Genomic DNA, 24,376 nt, shown 5'->3' on the forward strand with positions numbered 1-24,376 from the left:
ATTTAATCTGCTAAGCTTTAACCTAATGAGACTCCTGTGGACCTCAGCTGTGCTGCATCACACTAATGAAACCACACAGGACAGAATAGGGAGGAGATCTATACAGGAAGTGCTAATAAAGACTGAGGAGAACTACAAATTACAACCACCAAAGGGCAGCAGACAGCTATAGTTGACATGTGGTGTACTCTTCAGAAGCATTTAATTGTCCAGCACACACATACGTATTACTCCTAAAACAACACTTGGTTTAAATAATCTAAATGTGTTATATTGTATGCTTGCAGCTATAATGACATTTTTACCATATTGGCAAGGCTTTGTATCCATAACCGCAAATTAGATTGGCAGCTAGTGAGCAATAATAAAATCTAAAGACACATCAGAGGTCAGATGCGTTCTAAAACACCTCCATTTATTGATCAAAACACAATCGACAGAATCAACATTCAAATTGTGACAAACACAAAGGTTTCTGTAAAGTGCCAAAGAAAAAAAGCCTCACTGACACACACACACACAACACCACCACATAGAAAACTAGTTTTGCACAAAAATATTAGAAACCACGGGCAAAAAAAAACAAAACAAATTAAAACAAATAAAACAGGTAGATTCTGTTCTACAATGAAGATGGCCACTTGAGGGCCGAGTGTTTCCTGTTCGAGCGAAAAGGAGGCATTTGATCAGTAGTTCATCTGGGACTCGAGGTTTTCTCTGAGAAACCAAAGTCTTGAGTGCTCATACTCACTGTGCAATTTTCATCAGTAAAAACTATGCAACCCGCCACCCTCCATCATTACATTCCAATGCCGCTCAGAAACCAGACATTTCTGATGAAGGCACACGACAGGAAGGACTGCTCCTACCTAGATATCATTCATACAAAAAACTAATAAAATAAAAATCAGACTAAAACCATCCTCTATGATCCATTTTACAACTTTGGTGCAAAGTTTGTTTTCTGAATAAAAACACCCAAGTGCATCTCACTGGCTCACACGGCTGTTTCCTGTGACTAATGAAAATCCAAGGTTAGTTTTAGTTATTCAGTATTAACATGATTCTTCTACAAAATTCTGACGTCTGTTTAAAACTCATCTGTAACGGCAGGTGAAAATGTAAACGTTGTGCAAGTTGTAGTGTTAAAACATGGATGTGACAGGAAGACAAAGTATGACCTCTTTGACCCTTTTGGATTAAAAAAAGAAAATAAATTAATAATATAAACGCCAAAAACAAAACATGATCAAAAATATGCTTTTTCATAATGATTAGTGATGATATTCATTAGACGCAGAGTCAGAGCTCCAACAAGTGCTGGTTTGTGAGAAACCGAGTGTCTCGTCATGTCTTCTGCCTCCTCCTACTGTTCATTTCAAAATAAGCGTCTTCACTTTTTCCCTTGCATTGTGCCGTCTTCTTGCAGACAATGGGCTCGGGTTTAACAGCTTTGATGTTGGGGCCGGTTTTGTGAGGGACCAGGGCTGAAGCTGGAGTCGATTCAGGTTTTAGAGTGGACTTTGTGGTGATGGGGATAGCGGCGGGTGTGGGTTTTCGCCCTGCCCTCTGCACTATGGTTGGTGATTTCTGATTGGCTTTCCTGGAAACGGAGGGGCCTGTAGGGCCCCCTGGGACCTGCCCAGGGACCACTGTGGTACCATGTAAAGGGGCCACAGCAGCTTTGTTTGGCGTTGGTGCCTTTGTATTGACCGTGGCCTCTTTGCCCTTTGGCAGGGAGCTGGCAGGTTTGGCTAGTGATGGTGAGGCTGTCCGTGAGCTAGGTGTGGGGGTGCGGGACTGTGGAGTTGTTGTGACTGCTGCTCTCGGAGTCGGCGTCACTGCAGTTCGTGTTGTGGCCCTTGCTCGCCTGGCTGCCTCTAGACGGAGGCGGGAGGCGGGTGAACCTGGGCGGCGCTGTGCAAGGCGAGAGCGCTGGTTGGCACCCGTTGGGGGCCGAGCATCTTTAGAGGTAGGTGCCCGTCCTTGAGCAGTGACAGGACGAGGCAAGGAGGCTGTGGTGGGGGAGGCACAAGGGCTGGAAGGTTTGGGGTATTTGGAGGAAGGCTCAGGGCACACGGGGCTCCGTGGCTGAGAGGCAGCTCCTCGTGGTGATGGTCTGAGCTTCAGATTGGAGGTGGGCCTGGGATCTACTGAAGCAGATGATGGAGCTGCTGCTGGAGTAAGAGCTCTGCGCTGGACCTGCACACCCTGACCCCCTGAGCTGGAGGGTAGTTTGGAGGAGCTTCCCACTGGTGTGGAAGGCAGAGAGGAAGAACCTTTGGTAGTGGTGGTGGTGATGGGGAGGGGAAGCTGGGTGGGTTTCCTGGGGGTGGAAGGTGTCAGCTGGAGGTTCTTCTTTGGCACTGTGGCAGGACCTTTTCTGGGCAGTGTGGGTGTGCATGCAGGGGAGGGGTTGTAGGACCGACATGTCTGACCCTGTGTGGTCACAGACACTGGCTTACAGGTAGAGCCTGAGGAAGATGAAGCTGATGAGGTGGAGGAGGATGAAGAGGATGAGGAAGAAATGAGGTTGTTGACAGCAGCGAGAGGGTCCATGTCAGGAGGTGGTGGTTGTGGAGCTGCGGTACCATGGTGACCTCCAAGACCTGGAGGCCCTTTCTGAAAGGCTAGGATCTTCTGCTCCAGGGTGGTGAACTGCAGCTTTTGCAGAGGGTCATACTTCATCAGAAAACCGCGCAGAGTGTCCCAGCCACCGCCAACGCGCACCATCACATGTTTACCATGCAGCATCTAAGAATAAACAAGGAGACAGAGTCCTTTAAGTTGCAGATACAGATCAGCAGTGCACAGTCCACTACTACTGGTTAATGCACTCACATGTATCCATTCATAGCCTGCAGTGATGCAGTTAAGTCCAACAGATACACCTTGGCCTCATGCTGTGTGCCAGTTTGTATCCTACTACGTACTTGGCAGAGGTATTTACGAAGTAGAGTTCCAAGTTTATACAGGGCTGATCCAATAAAAGTTTTACTGAGCATCATTTCCTGTTTCAAAGGTAAAGCTACCAGTAAACTGAGATAATGTCGTATTGTATTTACCACAACATTGCAGTATCTCCGCTACAGACGTGGGGCACTGCACTTGCCCTCTAGCTCAGTTTACAACAATTTTGTACTAGCACTTGAAGAATTCACATGACAATGATTTTGACTATAACTACTAGGACAGACAACAAGGTCAGCATAGCTGAAATTTATTATGCATGTTGAATTAACCAGTTTTAGGTCATATGATGATAAGAGGCTCAGAGGTAGAGCAGGGTTGTCCAATAACCAGAAGGTTGGTGGTTCAATCCCAACTCCTCCCTAGTCATTGTTGTGTGTCGTTGGGCAAGGCACTTTACCCACACTGCCTCCAGTGCACTCACTGGTGTGTGGCGCTACTTGCTGGCAGCCTTAAGCAATTTCCCTTCTGGGATTATTAAAGTATGAGAAAAAAAAATCAGGGAGGACAATCAGGGACCCAGCCAGGAAGTCTGACCCTGTCTTCCAAATCACACACATTTCTACCTTCAGTGCAGACACAGTCTTTAGCAGCAAATGTGAATAGTTGTGAAACAGCAGAGAAAATGATTGGAGTAACTCTCTTATCTTGAGCACCATTCCCAGTGCTCTGCTCTCAGACACGCATCTTCTGTTGATCAGTGAAAGATTCTGGCTTGCATACTGCAAATGTAGCCAAACTGAAGTATGCAAGCATCAGACAACAGAATAGAAGTAATGGCAGTGGCATGTTGCCTCAGCTGCAGTGAGTTTTAGTACTCACCCTGATAAAGATGGTCTTATCCCCAAGTCTGTAGCGTCCCTCGGACAGGTACTCGATAGACACTCTGTTAGAGCAATTGCAGGGTGGATCATCCAGGCCATGCTCCTACATGAGGGACATGACAATAGTAGACAATTACACCCACAAACCAGAGGTTTAGTAAGTAATGATATTACACCCAGTCAATCCAAGCTGACACACTGTTTCTTTTAAAATCCCAATAATCCCAATATGAGATGCACATGGCACATCAGGATCCAAGCACCTCATGTGTTTCAGCATTATTATGTATAGGGAAGGATACATTTGGGAATAAATATGGCACTTCTATCTTAAATGATTCCACTTCAGTAAGTGCAGTTATTTTTAGCCCAGCTGTCTCCTCTGGGAATAAACCATCACCCTCAGTTTCATCCACTGAACCAGAAAAGAGGTACATCCACCCAACAAGACAAGTCCCCAGTCTCCATCCATTACGGTTTACAAAGTCTTCACACTCAGGGGGAGAAATGGACTGTTGTACATATACAGGAAGCACATATCTATATTCTAGAGGTCACGTGTGGCAGCGAGTGCCTGCAGAGCATCACATGGTCAGCTGTGATGTGTCATGTACCCTGTGGGGTGCTAATGAAGCGGCAAGAGCCGCTGCCTGCCGCCATCTTGGCTTAGCTTCAACTGGGTCGCACATGTACCACCTATGTGCTGTTAACGTGATCCACGCTCGCCGTTTTTGACCCAGAGGCATGAGAAAGAACACGAGACCACATGTATTTTTATCGTTTAGCTCATCTGGTGTAGCCGTTTAGTGTCATCATCTAGAACGAGGTGACAGGAAGGCCACCCTCAAGCCACATTTTTTTACCTTAGAGGAAAGTTTCATATTGCTGCTTAAACTGTGTTGTGTCATATGTTCAGCTCATCAGTCCAAACTCACCTCTGGCTGGTAGAGACTGCCGTGCTGGCAGCACACGCTAAAGGTTTTGACAGCTGGAGGTGGCTCCTCCGTCATTAGCAGACTCTCCTCCAGCTCAATCTCCTTCTCCAGCTTCACCAGCACTGGAGGCTCCACGCCGTACCTGAGAGACACAGCTTACGTATGAATCTCTGCTAAAGTCAAGCCATCTCAAACCCCCCCTGAAGTGCTTTCTGTGCTCAGAAACTCACTTGGAGACGATGCGGCCAATCTCCAGCAGACAGAGACAAACCTGCCGAGGCTCCTTGTGCAGCACTGAGGCAGAAAGCACAACCGGCAGTTAAAGTAATACGCAGGAGCAGTTGCCGCTTCTGCTCCCTGTACACAGCGTACAGTGGATGGAACAGGAGCGAGGACAACATTTACGTGAAAAACGTGACATTATGAGCATAAAGTTAATTATTTCCAGAGGGGATGCTGGGTGATTCATGTAGAAGAGAACACAGGGTTCGGTTGGAGCACAACTTTAAACACACACGAACATATGCGTTAGTAGAAAAGAAGAATTTTTGTGTGTCCATGCTCTGAGCCCGTACTCGTAATCAAGTGATTCCACTTGGAGAGTAATTATAGTGATTGCTCTACTCAACAGATCCTATTAAGCCATTAAGAAACAGGGCTTAAACAACAGATCTTATGTTATTTAGTAGGATCTTACAGCCCATCTCATCCCATTAGCATCCCTAATATGAAGCCCAACATTATTGAGACACCATTCTGGATTAGGTTGTAACTATGTGGTTTATGTTGTGTGGTTCGCAAATTCTGTTGAATCAAACCAAGGTTGCAAAAAAAATACAAACTTTGGAGGGTTAAAAAAGGTGAACAGTGGCCAAGGACATGCAGGAAAACTCATCATAGTCCCGGAGCTTCCAGTTTTAAACTCAAAGTTACGACAGGGGTGCAGAGTTATTTGGACATATAGCTGCACTTTGGTCTACGGATTATAAGATTTAGTTTCTGTTTGGATAAAACAGACCTTGAACTTTGAATACTTAAGCTGCATACTAGGAATATTTACCTTGTTATGTGAGAGGTAGGCAACAGAACACAAACAGCAGGAATTTAATGAGTTGCTGTGTTCTAGAAACTCAACCCAGATTTAGCGCCTCATTACCAGGAAGATGTGTTTTCGTGCTGTAGTTTTTTGTGATGTGTTGCAGCTATTTACCGAGGCCCTCTGACTCAAACAGGTAAGTCTCCTCCACACCGACATGCCGGCACCAAGCCAGGAAGTTGGCAGTGTTGTCTCGAGCGAAGAAGGAACCTGGAGAGGCATCTCGCTTACACGCAACTTTTCTTGTGGGAAACTGTTGAGAAAAACATTTTATTTACCCTGAACGTCACTACTGAAAAATGAAGGAATTTATAGTCTTACAAATCCTTTGTCCATACCGTGACCTGCAGAGCTCTTCACAAACACGTGTGAGCATGTAAGCTGCCTGCAGGACGACGGTCGGAGTTATTTTCATCGCTGCTGTTCTGACTCACCTTGCTAAGAGCAGAGGGGCAGCTCTGGGCGATCTTGGTTTGCAGCACGCCAATAAGCTGGCAGAGCTTCACGCCATTATTTAGCTCCTCCATGAAAAACTCGGCTCTCACCTCCTCTCCTAGAAAGAATACATTCAAAAATATAGAGGGAATGCACAAGCAGAAGAAAACACACAATGAATCCTTTAGCAGATTTGTCCCATTTAGTTTTGCTTTCTTGCCAGATGCCACAGTGAAAAACATAACCTCCTCAACGATCTACAGCGCTCCACTGACCCTGCATTGTATATCACTGCCCTGAGGGATTACACAAAGGCCACTGAATTCACATAGGGAACAGAATCCCCAATACCATCACACTAAGTGACAAAGATTGCCCCACAAAAGTTTCTTTTTCCGCCCAACACGGTCAACCCCTAAGGCCTGAAACCTTATCCACCGCATGCCACCTGTTTCTGCAGCATCCGGCCTTGCGTGATTGACACAGCGGTCAAACAGTTTAAAGGCCTAAAAATGTGGGATAGCGGTCATGATGGTAAAGGTATCAATAACTCATGTTGCGTGTTTAGTACCTGCCTACATTCCAAGTCTGCTTCAAAACAAGGAACATATTCAGCAGTTAACAATAGAGTCAGTTTCAATTTCCTCACTGCTCCGTCGTATTATATTGGACAATAGGTGTCAGTATAATGGCAGAGACGGATGAAATGAGGGATTTTGTTGCACTACTGTGTCTGTGGTTTACTAAGAGCTGGTTGAAAATAGCAGTGACCAAATCCAATTACATGGGAGACCCGTGTCAATTGTGCTTCTGTATTTTCCTAGTCTAGAGGGGGAGTCTGTTCAGCATATATAATATGCATACGTTTGAATACTGTTACACACTCGGTGAAATAAGACTGAATCACGTTTTACCAAACAGTCAGCTGTGAGTGCAGCAAAATGCCACAGACCAATCAGCAGCACTTACCCAGCATCCCAGTGAGCCAGATGGCCAAGTCCTCCTGCATGGGCACCAGAGTGGCCTCATGTCGCACTGCCAGCCACTGGTCATACTGGAAGACGTCTGTGAGACCAGGGCCGTGCCGCTGTGCCAACAGGCTGCGCGGGCTTTTGGGACTCAACAATGGGGCATCGAACTTCTCGCCGAACCACACCTGCAGAAATAGGGGTTAACAACTTATAGTCTACGTCAGGGGTGTCCAAACTTTTTTCGAGGAGGGCCAGATTCGATAATGCAAAAGTCTTCGAGGGCCAACAGTCCCCGATGTCATTATTTTAAACAATAAAAACTGCGTATGCTGTTTTGTAATCCAGCCGCCGGTAAAATGCCCGAGGCCAGGACGCAGCCTCCCCGTGCAGCAGGGAGCAACGAGCGTCCCTCTCCCTCTCCATCATGTCGCTTTAACTTCTGTAATGGCTCTAGCATCGCTCCCCGCTCCCCGGCGCGGGCAGGAGCGGGAAGCAGGGAGCGACACGATGGACAGGAAGAGGGACGCTCCGCTCCACTCCCCTGCGCTCCTGGAGCCCCCAGTACTCCGGCACGTTCCCCAGAGAGGGACGCTCATTGCTGCTCTCTGGCCGGGCAGCCCGCTCCCGTGCGCCCCGTCCATGAATTCTAATAGGGCTACTATACTACAACTAATAATAACAATATTTCGTGCGCACGTTATACATAATATGTGGCCACAATTTATTTCTTTTTGACCATGTCACAGAGGGGCTCCGTAGTTTTGGAGAACTTCATTTGTACAGCACAGACGCTCTCTGATAGCAGGCTGTATGCAGAAGCATGTTTAGTCTCGTAGTGAATTGTGTCGAAGTTCTGAACCGGTGTTTTGCACCTTCGGAGCCCTCTGCGTAGCTGGAACCAACAACCAAGCCCTGCAGCACCGTGTGACGCACCACGATGCAGACAGAGAGGGATAATGTTCTGCTCAGAGAATCATGCAAATGTTACACAATGAGTTAAAAACAAAAACAAGAATTGCCTGTTGATTTTGTATGATTTACTCTGTTTGGCTGGCGGGCCAAAAATAACACATTTTAAGATAGAAGCCGCGGGCCGTAGTTTGGACACCCCTGGTCTATGTCAACTCCAAGGGTGGGCCACACAAAAAAGCCTGGTTGAATACTACTAGGAGATGTTTTTCTTTGTAACTAGGCATGTACAGGGCATTTCGTTTTCTCTTTCCTATCTGACTTCAGGGCCCTTTTTTGGAAAAAAAAAAAACACACTTGCTTTTTATCTCTACACCGAAGCATCATATGATAAGCCTGAACATGCCTTATTCAAAGCAGCGTCTGTGAAAACATTGCATCCCAGCAGTCAACAAACCTACGCATACTGAAGGAATATAGGCCAGCAGATATTCAAGTGTCTCCTTCACCACAAATGAATGCATTATCATACTCCAGTTACTCTGTGCTTCATCCCTACCTCTGAAACCTCTTTATTTTAATGCTATGTTTTATGCACGACTAAAAGTCGTCATTAGATTTTACTTATATTTACCTATATTCCCAAGAAAGAGAAACAAGTGAATGTTATTGCACTTGACTGCTTAAATGGGTGTCTAGCACTCATGCACAGTCTTGGGCTCAATGCCTGGAGGGAGCTGCTGATTCCGGCTCTTGACGCTGATGTCCCATCATATCATCATATCTCTACTGTCACACTCTCCCTCCGTTTCCCGCTACCTCATTCAGCCCTGCACTGTCTTTCAATTCAAAATGGCTACTCTATGCATTTTTCTTTTCAGTTCTTTATTGTTTACAGGCAGCAGGAGGGTAATCTAGGAACCAGCAGCAGATGTGCACTATGACGACTTGTCCGGATGTTACATAACTCACTTCTGGATGATCCACCCAGCCACCCACCACTCGCCTTTCTGCCGTCCAGTTTGTCAACATCTGTTTAAGATACAGCCTTTAATCTTTGTGTCCATCACATGTCATGGAGCAACAGTGGGACATTGCGTTCGCTGTGCTGAAAGGGTTATTGTGCTTACAAACAAGGCCAAGTCTTGTTGAGGCTTTGACTTCATCATGTCGCTCACCCTACAAACAGGAAACCTTCTGGCTTTAGTTGAACAGAGGGGCTGCTGTTCTGAGCTGCTTCAACAACACTGCTCAGGTTAGCTGGGGTTTTGTGCATGTGATCAGGAGAGAATCTGTAACATAGACCCTTAACCTTAAATCCTAAATCTGTCAGTGCTAATGTGTAACAAAAGAAAGAAGTGGAAAATTCTAATATTTCATGTGGTCTAACTGCAAATCGTGAATACATTGAAAAGCTTTGCCTCTGCCCTCCATTTTCACATGACGCATTTTAATTTCAAGGCCCTGCTCCAGTGGTTTAATATTGCCCTTCCATTAAAATGTGGTGACTCTCCAGAGGCAGACCCCTCGAAGCAGCAGAGGCCCAGATATCCTGACTTCTAATCCTGAGCAGGGGTCAAAATTCAAAAAACTCTATATTCTATAAACACCACGATGGAGTTGAAGAGTTCCTTGAATAGGGCCCATGTAATTTTTTAAATAAAACATGCACACATTAATGGACTTCAAACTTTGGGAAGTTTCTTCCAGAACCAGACAACATACAACCTCACAAGCCCTCACATGATTCAACTTCATCAACTTTAACTTAAATTAATTCTTTATGTTCACTGTATGTTTTGACTGGGCCCTAAATTAGTTAGGATTAGAAACATGCAAACAAATGTTTAGAACAGAGGTCATGTTGTCAGCCCTGTGCCTGCCCCCGTCACTGGGACCTTCCAACCTGTGAAGGGAGCAGGGGTGGGAACGTGAAGCATGACGATGAAAACACATGATGTTCAAAAGGGAGCAGGTTATCTCACTTCAAGAGAAGCACACACACACACATTACATAACAGTTCAGAGGGGTGAGCAGCCTGCAGGGTCACAACAACAACGTATGTTCGTTTTGACATCCAGCTAATTAGAAAATACAGCGGCACGGTGTGAAGTTATGTAACGATGTACTGAGATTACAACGGATGCCTTAACAGTGGGGGTTAATCCAACCCTGCCCTCTGTCACCTAACTGTACACAACCTCATGTGAGTGAAGGTTCATGTTTTAAGGTAGATTGATGTTAAACTTCATTAGAGCAATTTTGGATCACCTTTGTCCTAATTAAGTGCAGGAATGCATTTAATTATCTGGCAAAGAAATGCAAATTACAGGTTTGCTCCCGTGTGTTGCCAGTTACTCCTCAGCAGTTTCTGATGCTCTTAACTTGAGCCACTTACAGTGAGGATACCTTAACTCCCTCAAACAATAGTCAATAGCTGGAAGGTTGGATAGAAAAACAACTTGCACTAAAAAACACATATCGTGTTATGTTTTCTGTTATCATCATTGATCTTCACTATTTTTCCTTATGTTTACATTTTTCACATTATGTAACCGTTTATGACAGCATCATCCGTTCACAGCCCGAGATGAGTGATTAATGCTCATACACATGGTAAGCAAACTTCAAAACTGACACTAAGAAAAGTTTAATTATATCAGAACACTTTTTAAAACATTAGTTTATTTAAACTTCCCATGACCTGATTGTTGACTTTTAACTCACAAGGATCATAACTAACCTACAGCTGCTTGGTTTTTCCCAGCTGAACTAACAAGGTCACTCTGCTCTTTTCAAATACTAAGAGCCACTTAGGTCATTTTCATCTTAGACACATGGAGAGAAGAAAGATGAAATAGCCTTGGTCTTGATGAGGAATTTCAAGGAAGCTAACAAGAGCATTTTTATGGGCAGAGATGTGCGAGCCATACAAGTGATCACGTGTCCGTCTAACTCTGGCCGAAGGATTTGCTCTTTTTTGTCTGTTTGTGATGCTAGCTATTAAATTCCTCTATGAAGAAGTCAAAACAAACAAACCACACACAGTTTAGAACAACAAATATAAGGGCTGTACCACCGATAGATCATCATCAGTTGTGTCCAGCTTTAAACATATATAAGTGCACCCAGCAGGAAACGACAAACAATGACCAGTTGTTGACAGTGGTTTTAACAGTGGTGTTAAATTAGCAGCTGAAGAGCTAGATATTTACCACTAGTGATAGTGGGGACTGAAACTGAGCCAAAAGAGTGGTACTGGCCCTTTAATTTGTTAAAAACAGGATTCCATATTCATGCCAATGTTGCTCTTATAAATTCATTGGGATGTATGAAATACTATTACTACACATATAGTAGGAAGGAAGAGGCAACAATGCCTCCATGAACTGAAGAGGTTGTACACGTTGGGATACGATAAAAGACAAGGATGTGTTTTTTTTACGCTCCAGCTACAATCCCAAAAGATTTCTAATGCACAAAATCATCACATACTATCTTCTACAATGGTTACTGCTGCATTTATAGATGAGCGCATATGCTGCTTATATTTCCATGAGCGTGTTCATCTTCAGCATGGATGAACAGAGCAGTCAGAGTGTGACCAGTTATCCAATCTGACTCTGCTCTACATGGGCACTGAAGCTCTGAGCTGAGCTTTGGAAGTAGGTGCAGAATTACAGTCTGCAGCAACACTACAGTCTGATATGGATCAATATCCTCACAGGGCGCCTTTGATAGCACGCAATGATCATGCATGTAGCACTAACTGCTACTTCAGTTTTCTAACACACACACACACACACACACTGTTGACTAAATATGCCCATGCCATGATATTACTGTGTAAACCAGTTTAATTAACACTTGGCACACACACGCTAAATAATATGATCTTTGGGTTTAATCTGGTGCTAACCACAGCCCCATCAACACTCTTGCATCAGTCTGAGAGGTTTCCTGCCACATGTTATGTGCACAGTCGTGGGATACATATTTTTCATATCCACAGTCTAAGACGGGTGGGGAGAGCCAGGACTTTCCAAAGCAGATGACAGAGAAAAGCCCTTCTGAAGGAGGTGCTGCCATGTGACAAATCTGTAACACGATACATTTGTTGTTTTGGGTTTTGGGATGGCTGACGATGTGTTGCTGGGAGGGGAAGGGGAAAAAGTGTTGTGGATTCCACCCACTCCCACTAAAAAAATGTGTGGAGAAACTCCTCAGGGTCCAAGCAGTGGAACGTCAGACATGTACAACAACAACAACAAGATGGCATGCTGTAACACAGGTGGGCTTGCTACAGTTGTTGAGTAGGAGACAGATGTCTGCAGTCCTTATTTAATCTGAATAACTGGCAACTTCAGATACACAGTGTTGATTCACTGCTGGGACTCACTGCTCTGAAGGGGGCACTATAATGCCAGTAAGTCAAGTTTAGCCCTACAGCACTATGGAAACACAATTTAGGGACATGTAGCCGTTCATACTATTCTGCCTATAGTCTAAAATGTGGACAAAGTAAGGAAAGTAAGGAAGTAAGTAAGGAAAACACTCCTTACCTGGATGCCTGTCTGGACAGCCATAACTGTGATCACTTCTTCATTCTGTAGAAGACAAACAACACATTATCAAAACGTCTGCTGTAAGGTTCTATTATCATTTTGACTTAAGATCGTGTGAAAAAGAAATTCCAAGCAGCTCCACCTGTGTTCCTGACTGACTGGCTGGCTTATCAAGATGCACATGATCCGAATACAGGTGTTCACCATTTTGTCTTGCAAAGAGTCACGAAAATTTACACCACTGTACCATTGTAGTGTAAAACTAAATATCGAAGTCGAAGACAGCTTATATTCACATAGCATCAGAAGTGGATGTAAGCCAGTGACATGTTTAAAATCATTTTTCAGCAGGGATCTTCTCTCTAACCTTGAGTCGCCACAAACAGTTCTTTACATTTGTGCCCTGACAGATTAGTTTAGCATCTACAATGAAAGGAATCTGATTAAAGGTAGGGTAGGAGATTTTGAAAACTCAGTGAGAGTCAGCCAGATTTCGAAAGTAAACACAATCCCAATCACATGGATGCGCATTACCTGAAGACGAGCTGCAGTCTATGACTTCGGCCATCATGCACGTACCTCTCTGGTGCACACAGAGCAGGAAGAGTGACAACCAGCCAATACTCCTTGCAAGGTCGTCCCGGAGGATTGGTGGATGTTTTCAGCGTTTTATAGCTTCCACAGATGATTCATATTTCTTTGTTTTAATGCCGAACTAATTGGTTGCTATCAGATTGTAAAGAGAAGTTACACTAATTTAACAAAAAGTGAAATCAGAATGAAATCTCTTACTCTACCTTTAAGCACTACTAGGACCTTTTCCTCTGTACTCTACGATGATACTGGTACAAATATTATGGCTGCAACTAACACCATCATGGTTAGTCTGTTGAGTTTTGGCTTTATGGGTAAATGACGACATCTCCAAATGTCTTTTCTTCAATCAAGCAGCATATTACATTTTCTACATATACAGGGGATTTTGTGATCCAGCACATCTGAACTACAAATTATAATAACTTATCTCCTGAATACTCAAATACTCACCAGTATTTGTTTTTTCTTTTTCTGAATAAAAATATGAGACAGTTTGTAGTTCTAAACATTCAATAGTCTTTACTTTTTTTAGACGTATATTATAATTTTTAATAAGAATGGGATCAACATTATGTACACACATCTTAAGTCTCAGCCCAGTCAGTCACAGAGGCCTTCTGACTCCTGAGAAAAGCCTCTGAATGACCTGCAGGCTTAACTGGTTCCACAAAGCAACCTCCATTCAAGAGTCAGGACTTACACTTAGTATCTTATCAAGTCCATTCAGTCTTGTGGCTCTTGTCTATGAATTCATCCATATATCTTTACATCTTTATATAGCCACAGCTACTGGCACACACATTTTTATTTAATTCACTTTGATGAGTGTGTAATTATATTTAAAGGACACAAAGCTTCACAGTAAGATGAAGTGATACTGTCAGAATATAGGTTGCTAACAGGCACTCAGGCTTCCACAATGACCCCATAGTCAGTCAGAGTAAAAAGCAAGAACAATGTTGTTTTGACTGGGCACACAGTGAGTTTTAGAAAATCAAACTTTCTCACGCGGAAGTGATAGGGTTAGCCGAGCTGCTTTCTCCCCCTTTCCCACACAGGATGTGAAGGATTACCCCGACCCTTCAAATGTCCCTAAGGGTGTGTTTAAAAAGGAGAGCCAGTGGGTGGGGGGAGAAAGCAATCACAAGCACATAGATCCTAATAACACTGATAACTTGGGTCAGCACAGCTGAGCCAAAAGTCCTCCGTCACAAGCGCCAAGCCCCTCATTCTTCTCACATACATAAAACATCAGCTTATATCAACATAAAAAAGGTTATACATCAAAATGGTTTTGTCAAACTTTGCGGTATTGATAGGCCCCAATGTCGTCATGTAAAATGAAACTGATATAAGGAACAGACAAACTTAAAAACTAAAAATGCCTCCATCACCACAAACGCTAAAAGGATTTTATCAGTTGTTCATCAAAACGCCTGCTCGAGAGCGTTACATCTAGGCATCCGACACCAAAACTGCAGCCCAGGGGAGAGAAGATGCAAGTCAGCGAGCAAGGGCAAGACTGGAGAAAAGAGAGAATGACAACACAAGACGACTTACCTTAGAAGGAATAACACTACGGTACAGATAGAACGCACTACAAAGCTCTGATCAACCTCAAAAGCACATCTTCAACACTGAACCAAACCCGTGTGTACGCTCAGTGCTGTCCTGGCCAGAGCGGCTCCTGCCTCTGTGGTTGAGCAGGGAGGGAAAAGCAGTGTGAGAATGACAGGGAGGGAGGGAGGGAGGAGGATGGATGGAAGGAGGAGGTGCAAAGGGAGAGCCCTGACTAATGAAGTGGCTACGCTTTGCTAAGCCCCGACCACCCGCTTGCTCCCCCCCCAAACAATCCTGTCTCTCACAAAGCCTCCATTGTTTTGTTTGCCTGCCACACACACACACACACAGACACACACACAATACACTCCTCCCTCTCATCTCCAAGCCAGCAGCCAGGAACTCCCCAACCAGGATACAATGAAATAGAATCAGATGGGATAGAGACAATGAAGTGCAAAGGCGTTACATCCACCTTCAGGCTGGTCCCTCCAGTAATATGTAAAAAGTTAGAGGTGGAATGTAGTAAGAAAAAAAATAAGTGTGTCACTCCACTCCATGTGGACAGTGTTTAAGTGAGCAAAGAACAAGCCACTGAATCAGATGCCCAGATATTGGTCTTTTTCTACACCTGTTCCAAAAGCTTTATTGCAAGGACTACAGTATTATGTCGACTGAGATCAACTATTCAAACAAATAATGCCAACATCCTTCGAGTTTTATCATTTCTGTCACTGAAAACAGGAGATTTGCAACTCAAGAGGAAGAAGACAATAAGTCCTGATTTTCAAAGAAGAAATGATGTAAATGTAACTGATTTATCAAGAAAAGTCACAGCTGAAGAATATAAACTTTATTCCCTGGCACCTAGGCCAGCCCTGAAGTCTTTTAAAGCTAAATAACCAGACGCAGTGAAAGAACGATGGCCTTTAGATTTCTAAAGAGGGTAAGAATCCAGATTGGCTCTGCTTCTTTGCAGCATGCAGGCGTTCATGAAGGTTCACACTCAACACAGGACAAAGGGCAAATCTTTGGCTCTGGACTCCAGTTGTGTGCATCTGGGGCCCCAAACAGAGCCTGAGAGCGAGACTTCCCACTGGGACCAAAGGCACCCACACACAGTCAAATGTCAAGCACAGAGGAGGGTGAGGGAACCAAAGCCCGAAAGGCGAAGACAAAACATGTTTTATTATAGTGAAGCAGGGAGTGGCACTCTGGAAAGGACAGGGCTTGATGCTGTGACAGCACTACCACGCACATTCTCTAGCGGTCATTATGAGGAAAAACTTCAGACAATGTCTGTCTTATGTCCTTGTCCTTGTCTGAATCCCTCTGTCTAAAATGATGTTTCCAGCGGTGACTGTGTTAGGCATCAAGCTTGACTGTTGTCTCGACCATTTTGGATGGTCACGTTCAAATAACAGGACCAGCAGCGTCATGTCCCTCACGCTTATAATGCAGGTGACGTGGAAGGTTTTCAGATTATGCTCTTAGGTTTCTTTGGGGCCAAATAGGCAGCTGAGCCTCTTTGTAGATCAACTCTGGAACTCATGACAAACAAGCTTTACTTCATGTTATTTGTGTTATTTCCTGGCAGTTTACAACCTTTCCCAGAATCCCAATTCTCACTTAACATTGGCTACACATTACTGTTGTCCAGGGGCATTATAAGCCATTCCCACACTTTTCTAAAGGCACATTAGGATTAACTGTGTGGAAGAAGCACTGGTACACAAAGACCCTGGGTCAGGTTTGGATTGTCTAACCTGTATTTCTTGTTAGGAGTGAAATAAAAAACTTTGTTGTGGGTTCTAGGCCCCTTAGGATGCTGCTATTTTCAGATTGAATGGATTCAATCACTTTTAGCGTTAAACTCAGATTGTGTTACCTCACGTTACATTTAAAGCCACAGTGAAGGGTAGCTTCACATGGATGCTTCGATATTCAAATAATTATATATTATAATAAGAAGCCTGATTTCTCGTACAGTGCTTATCAAAGAATCCTATCAGGAAAAAACACTAAATAAATGGAAGGAAAAGTCTTTGTGTTCAAATGAGTAGTAGTAGACTTTGAATCTATAAAAGGAAAGGGATCTAACGAGATCTTAAACTAAACATCGATGCTGTGTGTGTGTATTTTGTTGATGGTGGGGGTGAGACATCTGTCCGCATGTCGCCCCACGCTGGTCGCCTCTCTCTCGCTCTAGTCTCAGCCAGTAATCAGTTAAGAGGATCAGCGCTATTCCAGACAGCAGAGTGCATCCACCTCTACAACGCTCCGTCACCACAACACACACAGCACGTGGCGCACACATGCAGCCCGCAGCGCGGTGGCAGTGGATGTGCGCACCCGTGCATAAGTGCAAAAAGAAATGAGAACGAATTATGTAACGAGTTAAAAGTAGAATGTTTGGGAAGTGATGTCCTTTGGATTTTTCCACTACATGGCATTGTGGTGTGTGTGTCTGGCAGATAAAAGTAAACATTGGTACAACACAGAAACAGAAGTGGCTATGTGAAGTTTGAAAGTCCTGCAGGGGAGAGGCTTTTGTAGGTGTTCCAAAAAAAAACATTGAACTTTTCCTTAGATGTTAGCAGAATTAACGTACATGTTTGAGAAGGTATGGCATGTTTGCATGCTAAGCTGTTCTAGTGGGCCTGGAGACTAGGACAACCTCCGAGACATTGACAAGAGGTTTTCAAATAGTGTAATGACAAAATAAATCTCATCTTACAATAGTATCTATTGCAAACTCTTACTCTTGAAATGTAGAAAAGCTTTCTGCTTGCTCTACATCACACTAGGGGGCTAACCTGGTTAGATCAAACCTCACTGGGAGACAACAGTGCCAACCACTGCACCAACGTGCTGCTCTTGAATATCAAAATTTTGTAAGAAATGGCATCAGTGTTAACTTTATTAACTTTCTGCAGACAAGTTAATAAGGTCTGAAAAGTAGAACTGATAAAAATAGTAGTTCATACAAGCTGATTTGTTTCTGCTAAACCATGGCCAACGTCAAATATTCCTGAAAGTCACTACGCCAAAAAAATTTAAAAAAAAATCTATTCGAGCTGTTTTTTTTAGATCTTTTTCTAATAATTTGGATTTACTTATGTTGGTTTTGTTGCTGTATTACTATACCAGTGATCTATTCATCTCTCTTTGTACATTTCTTCCCTTTAACCACAGCATGAAATGGCTGTGGTCCAGCACCCTGGGCCAGTCAGCCTCCTGCACCCTTCCCTGCAGCTCAGTGGTTCTGCTGGACCCAACTAACCCCCAGAGAATACTAACTCCTTCTGTATTAAACTCCTTCCTGCTGAGCCCTTTGTGTCTGGACTTAATTACCCTGTCGGAAGAGCGTTTCATTTAGAGCCCGGCCTCCCCCTTTTCATTACAGATGGGGCCCGGCTGCATCGTGTTGAGAAGGAAATTCATTCAGTTGAAGAGAATGAATAAAGTAAATATAGGTCTCTTTTTCAACAGAGTCGCACATCTTCAATAAAACTTTACTTTCTAAAGCCATTCAGTCCCCTTAGGCTTGTGCTAAGCTTGCTGATCATGCTTTTCCATGGTAAACGACAATTCCCTTTACAAGTAGGATTAAATCATTTCTTGGCCTCAACCTTCTTGTTGTTGTTGAAATGGTCTTTCCTTAGATAGCGTGAGTAAAGCCCATCTTAAAGGCTTGAATGAGTGGGAGCCACCTGCCAATCCCATTTTGATTTGTTGATGCTAATCCATAGCTCACGACACACCTCCAGGTCAGCTCTGTGACTTCAAAGCCCCTTTAGTGCTGACAGTCAGGCTTCCTGCCCCACCTTCCACAGCCTTGACCAGGGCAGGAAACAATGCAAGCTGATTCCAGGCCAGTAAACAGGGACCAGCAAGTTGAAGGGCATCCTACATAGACGACAATGCGTCTTTGGAGTCGCATCTTTCCACAAACAGAAGATACAATCAGTCATATGTTTACTGATAATGCAGTCTACTGACAGTCCTTCCTTGCCCTCTGTAAAAGTGTGTTTTAAAGGACATTTATGGTATACTGTACTATTCACACATGATTAGTATTACTCCCAAAGATCTTCACAACAAATCAGCAATGCCTGTTTTATTTGAATTTACTCCCCATTAGCAACGACAAAATTCAATTCAGTTTTATTTATATAGCGCATTTTACAATCAGAAATTGTCTCAAAGCGCTTCACAGACACTCAGAGCGTGAGACCCAGAGCCTGAACCCCCTTAAGAGCACTGTGGCAAGGAAAAACTCCCTTTAAGAGGAAGAAACCTTGAGCAGGACCCGTCTACTTAAGGAGGAACCATTCCTGCTGCCAGTCGCCCGGGTAGAGGAGGAGGAGAAGAGGGAGACAGGACAGAGAGGATGACAATATTGGACAAATATTGATCAAGACATATTAAAATAAACTGACATGTTTTTTCCTTTTAAATGTCCATCCTGCTAACAATAACACTTAAATACGACATGGATCGCCTGGCTCTGCATTTTGTAAATTGTATTGTATTAGCTTGACCAAACTTTACATTTAATAGGCTGCTACCAATAAATACTACGGCACAATGTTCCAGAACCCAAATCAAAGACGCAGCAAAAGAGAGCAGGTTGCCCAGGCTAATATTAGAGGGCTGCTCTTTGTAGCAAAATATTGTACATAATTGACAAAAAACCGACATGGAGATTTACACAAAAGTACCGTAGTTCCACAATCACCTGCAACCACTTAATGTTAGGAAACATTTTCACCTACCTACCACCTAGCCAAGTAAATCAGCAGCATTCACAGTGGAGCAGCATCCTTAAGCTGAGGCATGCCTGGCAGGATGCCCACTCTGAGCCGTTTCTGCTGACCTCATACACACACGCGCCAACTAACTGCACTGACACCCCCACCCCACCCCCCGCACAGGCTGGTCATTAGAAGTACCTCAGCACGCTGCCAAACAAACTTGACCATTGATATTTCCTCAGCTGAGGTCTGAGAGGTACACCATGACAATACAGCAGTCACAGCAATTGATTTCAAACGTCTCTCCAACTGCCAAAACCATGTCATCATAATGAATGCCCACTACAGTAAATAGTGTGTGAATCACACACACTGGCTCCTCCTCTAGTGTCAACATGCCAGTTAATCATATAAACTGTATTTTTCTAAATAGCTCACACAAACTAATTATGCTGTCTCAGACATCTGCCCATACTCAAACGTACAAATATGCAGTTGCCAGTGTTGTCATGGCAGATTTTATCAGGGTCACTTCAGATAAGCCTCTGTAGCTGAAACGGCCCCGTCCTAGCTCTTTTACAGAGGGTCAGGCCAAGGAGATGAGAGGGGTTAAGGGGTCAACAAGCTCAGCCTAATTATCCATGTTTGTTTGACACATAATAATCCAAGAACAGAGGATTTTAAAACTGGGGCACCTTTCACCTTAATCAGCCTCACCATTGCTACAACACGGGAGAAATCTGGGCTACTAAAGGGATCTGAACAAAAATGAAGAAGTAGAGAAAGACTAGTCTTCATCAGAGCACAGTTAACCTGTATTGACAAAAACGTATCGAAGAAAACTGGTTAGCATGGACACTAATAGTGACTCTTAGTCACTAATAGACTGTGAGATCAAGTGGATTTTATTAAACGACTCAACACAACCAAATAAACACAATTTAAAGATCATCAAATACTACTGCTGATTTGGCCCAATCCCAGCATAGTATGAACACACCAAATATACTAAGATGATGTCAACTTAATGTGTAAGTGTTAAGAGGATCTATAGCCATCTCTAGAAAAATAACTAACACACACAAAACCAGATGAGACAAAGGCAGCTTAATGAGTTAAAAATGCACATGGGCACATATGGGCTGCGATACTCCGTGTGTGGACACAATGGAGAGGATAATGAAATCTTGGATTACCCCTCATTTATTTGGGATACAGCTTACAGGAGGAGAATGGGTGGGTGTAGATGGATTGGTGGGTGTGTTGAGGTGTGTGCACGTGTGCATATATGTGTGAGTGTGAGTTCTGGAGCTTTGGCAGGCCCAAAATGTAAGGCCTGGTGCCAAAGATCAAGCAGATGGTGATTATAAAGATAGTTGGAAATGAGGGTTGCTACTCATGTGTGCACTCATTTATTAATGGCTGACCAGCTTTGTCTCAGACACAGTGATGTGCTGTGTTGTCACCGACATGGAGAAAGAATGCTGTCAAGGCTAAAGGGCAAAGTTGATACAATGGTTCTTTCAATCTTATACAGCGAGCTCAGGGCTAAAAAATGCTATAAACAAAGTTACAAAAAGCTACAAAAATGTCTCACAACCTGCGTTAATATTTTTTTCCCCCTATCTTTAAAGATATTCAACAACATGGCTGATGTGATGTGGGCAATTTAAAACATGTTGGAGACATCACATTAAAAGGTCACCCTTACTACAGGTAGTGTGGACAGATGAGGTGGTGATATGATATGTTATTGCATTGCAGGAAACAATGCAAGCTGATTCCAGGCCAGTACACAGGGACCAGTAAGTTGAAGGGCATCCTACATAGACGACAAAGCATCTATGGAGTCGCATCTTCCACAAACACACGTTTACTAATAACGCAGTCTACTGACAGTCCTTTCTTGCCCTCTGTAAAAGTGTGTTTTAAAGGACATTTATGGTATACTGTACTATTCACACATGATTAGTATTACTCCCAAAGATCTTCACAACAAATCAGCAACGCCTTTGTTTAATTTGAATTTACTCATCATCATTATGATTATGATGATCATGACATATTAAAATAAACCGACATGTTTTTTCCTTTCAAATGTCCATCCTGCTAACAATAACATTCAGATACAACATGGATCGCCTGGCTCTGCATTTTGTAAATTGTATTGCATTAGCTTGACCGAACTTTACATTTAATAGGCTGCTACCAATAAATACCACGGCACAATGTTCCACAGCACATGCTGCCATGCATGTCATCCACTTCATCATACTTTGAGAACTCTGCACATAAAATGCGGTCCAAAGTTTTGCTTGTATAACATGATTTCCAAAAAGCTACAAAAATGTCTCACAACCTGCGTTAATATTTTTCCCCCATTTGGTGGTACTGCAACAGGCTGCAGTAAGCACACAACCAGCATCATGTCTCAGTAACCCTGCGAGCATTAAAACCGAAACAATGAGTTAAAATGCTAATTACCATGCCTAGGTTTCATATTTATTCTCTGTGGACCCATTTCTTCCACTGACCCTTGATTACAGTTTGAATTAGCTTTAATTTACCAGACTGGTAATTTGTGAATTTTCTTTGGCAAGGTCTCAATATTACATATAAAGGAGAGATCATGTCTGTGTGTACATCAAGCCAGCAGGGCCGGCCCCTATATTGATTTTTGGTAGGATCAATACATTAATATGCTTTAAATCATTGAAAGGATGCATGCTTACTTGGATATGTGTAGTATGAGAACATTCTGTACAATCGCCCTGAAGACATGACGAGACATAACCATGACATTTATTAATCAAAGCTAATAGTGAAAACTCTTGTTGTTTTAAAGACAAAAATAAACACCACCATGAACTCATCAGTCTCTTAAGAGTAGTGTGTGAATTGTCCTTCACTGGCGTCTTCACAGGAAACACCTGCCAACCCTTTACTTCATCCTTTTTCCTCCAACAGGAAACCAGGATTGTCACATGTTAAAGGCTTCATGTTAATTATTGTCCAACAGGATAAATAACATGTCAGTCAATGCGAGCTTTATTCCAAAAACAGCAGCAGCATGAAAAGTTTTTCTTCCAACAGCAGACAACTTCATCCCTCAACCTGTCCAAGGATCAATAGTATTCACATTACTCTGACTATACACCCCCTCACTTTAGATATTTACACCTAAACTACTGTTCCTCTTACCCATTTATTTCCACCTGTCAATCAAGGATGAGTGTGTGCGTGGTCCGAGCAGGATGCTGCTCAACTTGACCTGTCAGAGTCAATTAACCAACCTGCCATTATGTAACAGAGGAATCTGCACGGTTCAGGGATGTGAATTGGTTTTATACTGCAGACTAGTTGATTATGGTTCATGCGAAAGGGAAAGTGCGTCGTTTAAGTATGACAGTAAACATAATCACAGCTTTTAGTTAAACACTGAATGACGCTAATGGAGACTTTAAACTATAGCTGTCGCCACACACATCATTGAAATATGGCGGTTTAATGCCACCCTAAAAAACACAAGTGAATCGAGTTTATATGTTTTATTAGACTTACTAAAGATAAAGATAAAACTACGGTTCTGTGTTTCTCGGAACCGAGCTGGCCGCTTCCACGAGGCTCCCTCATGGATTTTAGGGAGAAATAGCAAGAGCGAGGGAAAAACTTTCGGATAAACTTTTTATTTCCAAAAACACTGTGAGATAGAGTAAAAGTTTGAAACTTACCGGCGGCACTGGCTGACATAGACCCTCCGAGCAGAAGTCTGGTCTGTCTGAACAGTTATAACGCGTTTTTCCTGAGGACTTCTTGAGCTGCTGCTGCTGTGAGTTTGTGGGCAGCGCTGTTCGAACCAGCCAATCAGAGCGCTGCTCTCTGCTGGGGGCGTGGCCTCAGCTCACCTGAGTGAATGAAAGTCATTCACAGCAAGAAACAAGAGAATAGAATAGAATAGAATAGAATAGAATAGAATAGAATAGAATAGAATAGAATAGAAAATACTTCATTCATCCCAAACAGGGAAATTTCACTAAAAATTAAAGCTGCAAGCAGCATTGCGGGCCCTCGCGCACCTTGCGATCCGCGGGGTCATCGCAGTCTTCTCTCCTATGCTCTCGTCTCCTATACTCTCCTGTGCTATGCTCTCCTCCTCTCATGTCCACAGATATACAACAAACACATGTTTACAACCAAACTTTCCTGCTACCAGTAGGTGGCGTTATGACCGTATCATCCTATTAGCATATATATCTGTTTAGACTCGGCTCCATGGCAGTACTGTAAGATTTTGTCCACATTGCATAAAGTATATGGGTAGTACTGCGTAAAACACAGCGAGTTCCTTTGTAATGGCGAATGGTCAACTTTGAGGCCACTCCCCCACCACACGGTAATACTTTTGAAAGAGTTTTGGAATGCGTCTATTCCCTATGGTGTCCTGAGTGGACACAGTGAATTTCAGCTCAATTGCATGAAGTATGCGAGGCACGAAAAGTTTTATAGCTGGGTCAGAAAACGGTAAAAAGTACAAAAAAAAAGTCAAAATGGTGGACTTCCTGTTCGGTTTGGAGGGGGGGTCCAAGAGACTTTTTTGTGCGTCTTGGGGTGATACACATGTGTGCTAATTCTTGTGATCCTGTGTCAAACTGGCCAGCGGGGCTACGCATTAGGGCAATAAATACAGTGACTTCCTTTGTAATGGCGAATGGTCAACTTTGAGGCCACGCCCCCGCCACACCGTCAGACTTTTGTA

At 43.4% G+C, this 24,376-nt stretch overlaps 1 protein-coding gene across 2 annotated transcripts; it reads right to left on the reverse strand.

The window, feature by feature from the left end:
- Nucleotides 1-405: 405 nt before the first annotated feature.
- On the reverse strand, nt 406-23,467 carry gas2l3 (growth arrest-specific 2 like 3). 2 transcript variants are annotated; one of them, XM_028433623.1, is made up of 9 exons: nt 23,352-23,467; nt 12,704-12,748; nt 7,230-7,416; nt 6,260-6,378; nt 5,940-6,078; nt 4,960-5,023; nt 4,730-4,871; nt 3,793-3,897; nt 406-2,754 (listed from the first exon to the last, which is right to left on the reverse strand). In XM_028433623.1, exons 2-9 carry the CDS (start codon nt 12,725-12,727, stop codon nt 1,348-1,350), a joined length of 2,187 nt encoding a protein of 728 aa, XP_028289424.1. In that variant the 5' UTR covers nt 12,728-12,748; nt 23,352-23,467; the 3' UTR covers nt 406-1,347. The 2 variants fall into 2 exon arrangements, with proteins under 2 accessions (XP_028289424.1, XP_028289422.1); XM_028433621.1 differs by lacking the exon at nt 23,352-23,467 and adding an exon at nt 14,864-15,069.
- Between the last annotated feature and the right edge of the window lie 909 nt (nt 23,468-24,376).

The sequence above is a fragment of the Parambassis ranga genome, chromosome 2 (assembly GCF_900634625.1).
Source record: "Parambassis ranga chromosome 2, fParRan2.1, whole genome shotgun sequence".
NCBI lineage: Eukaryota > Metazoa > Chordata > Actinopteri > Ambassidae > Parambassis > Parambassis ranga.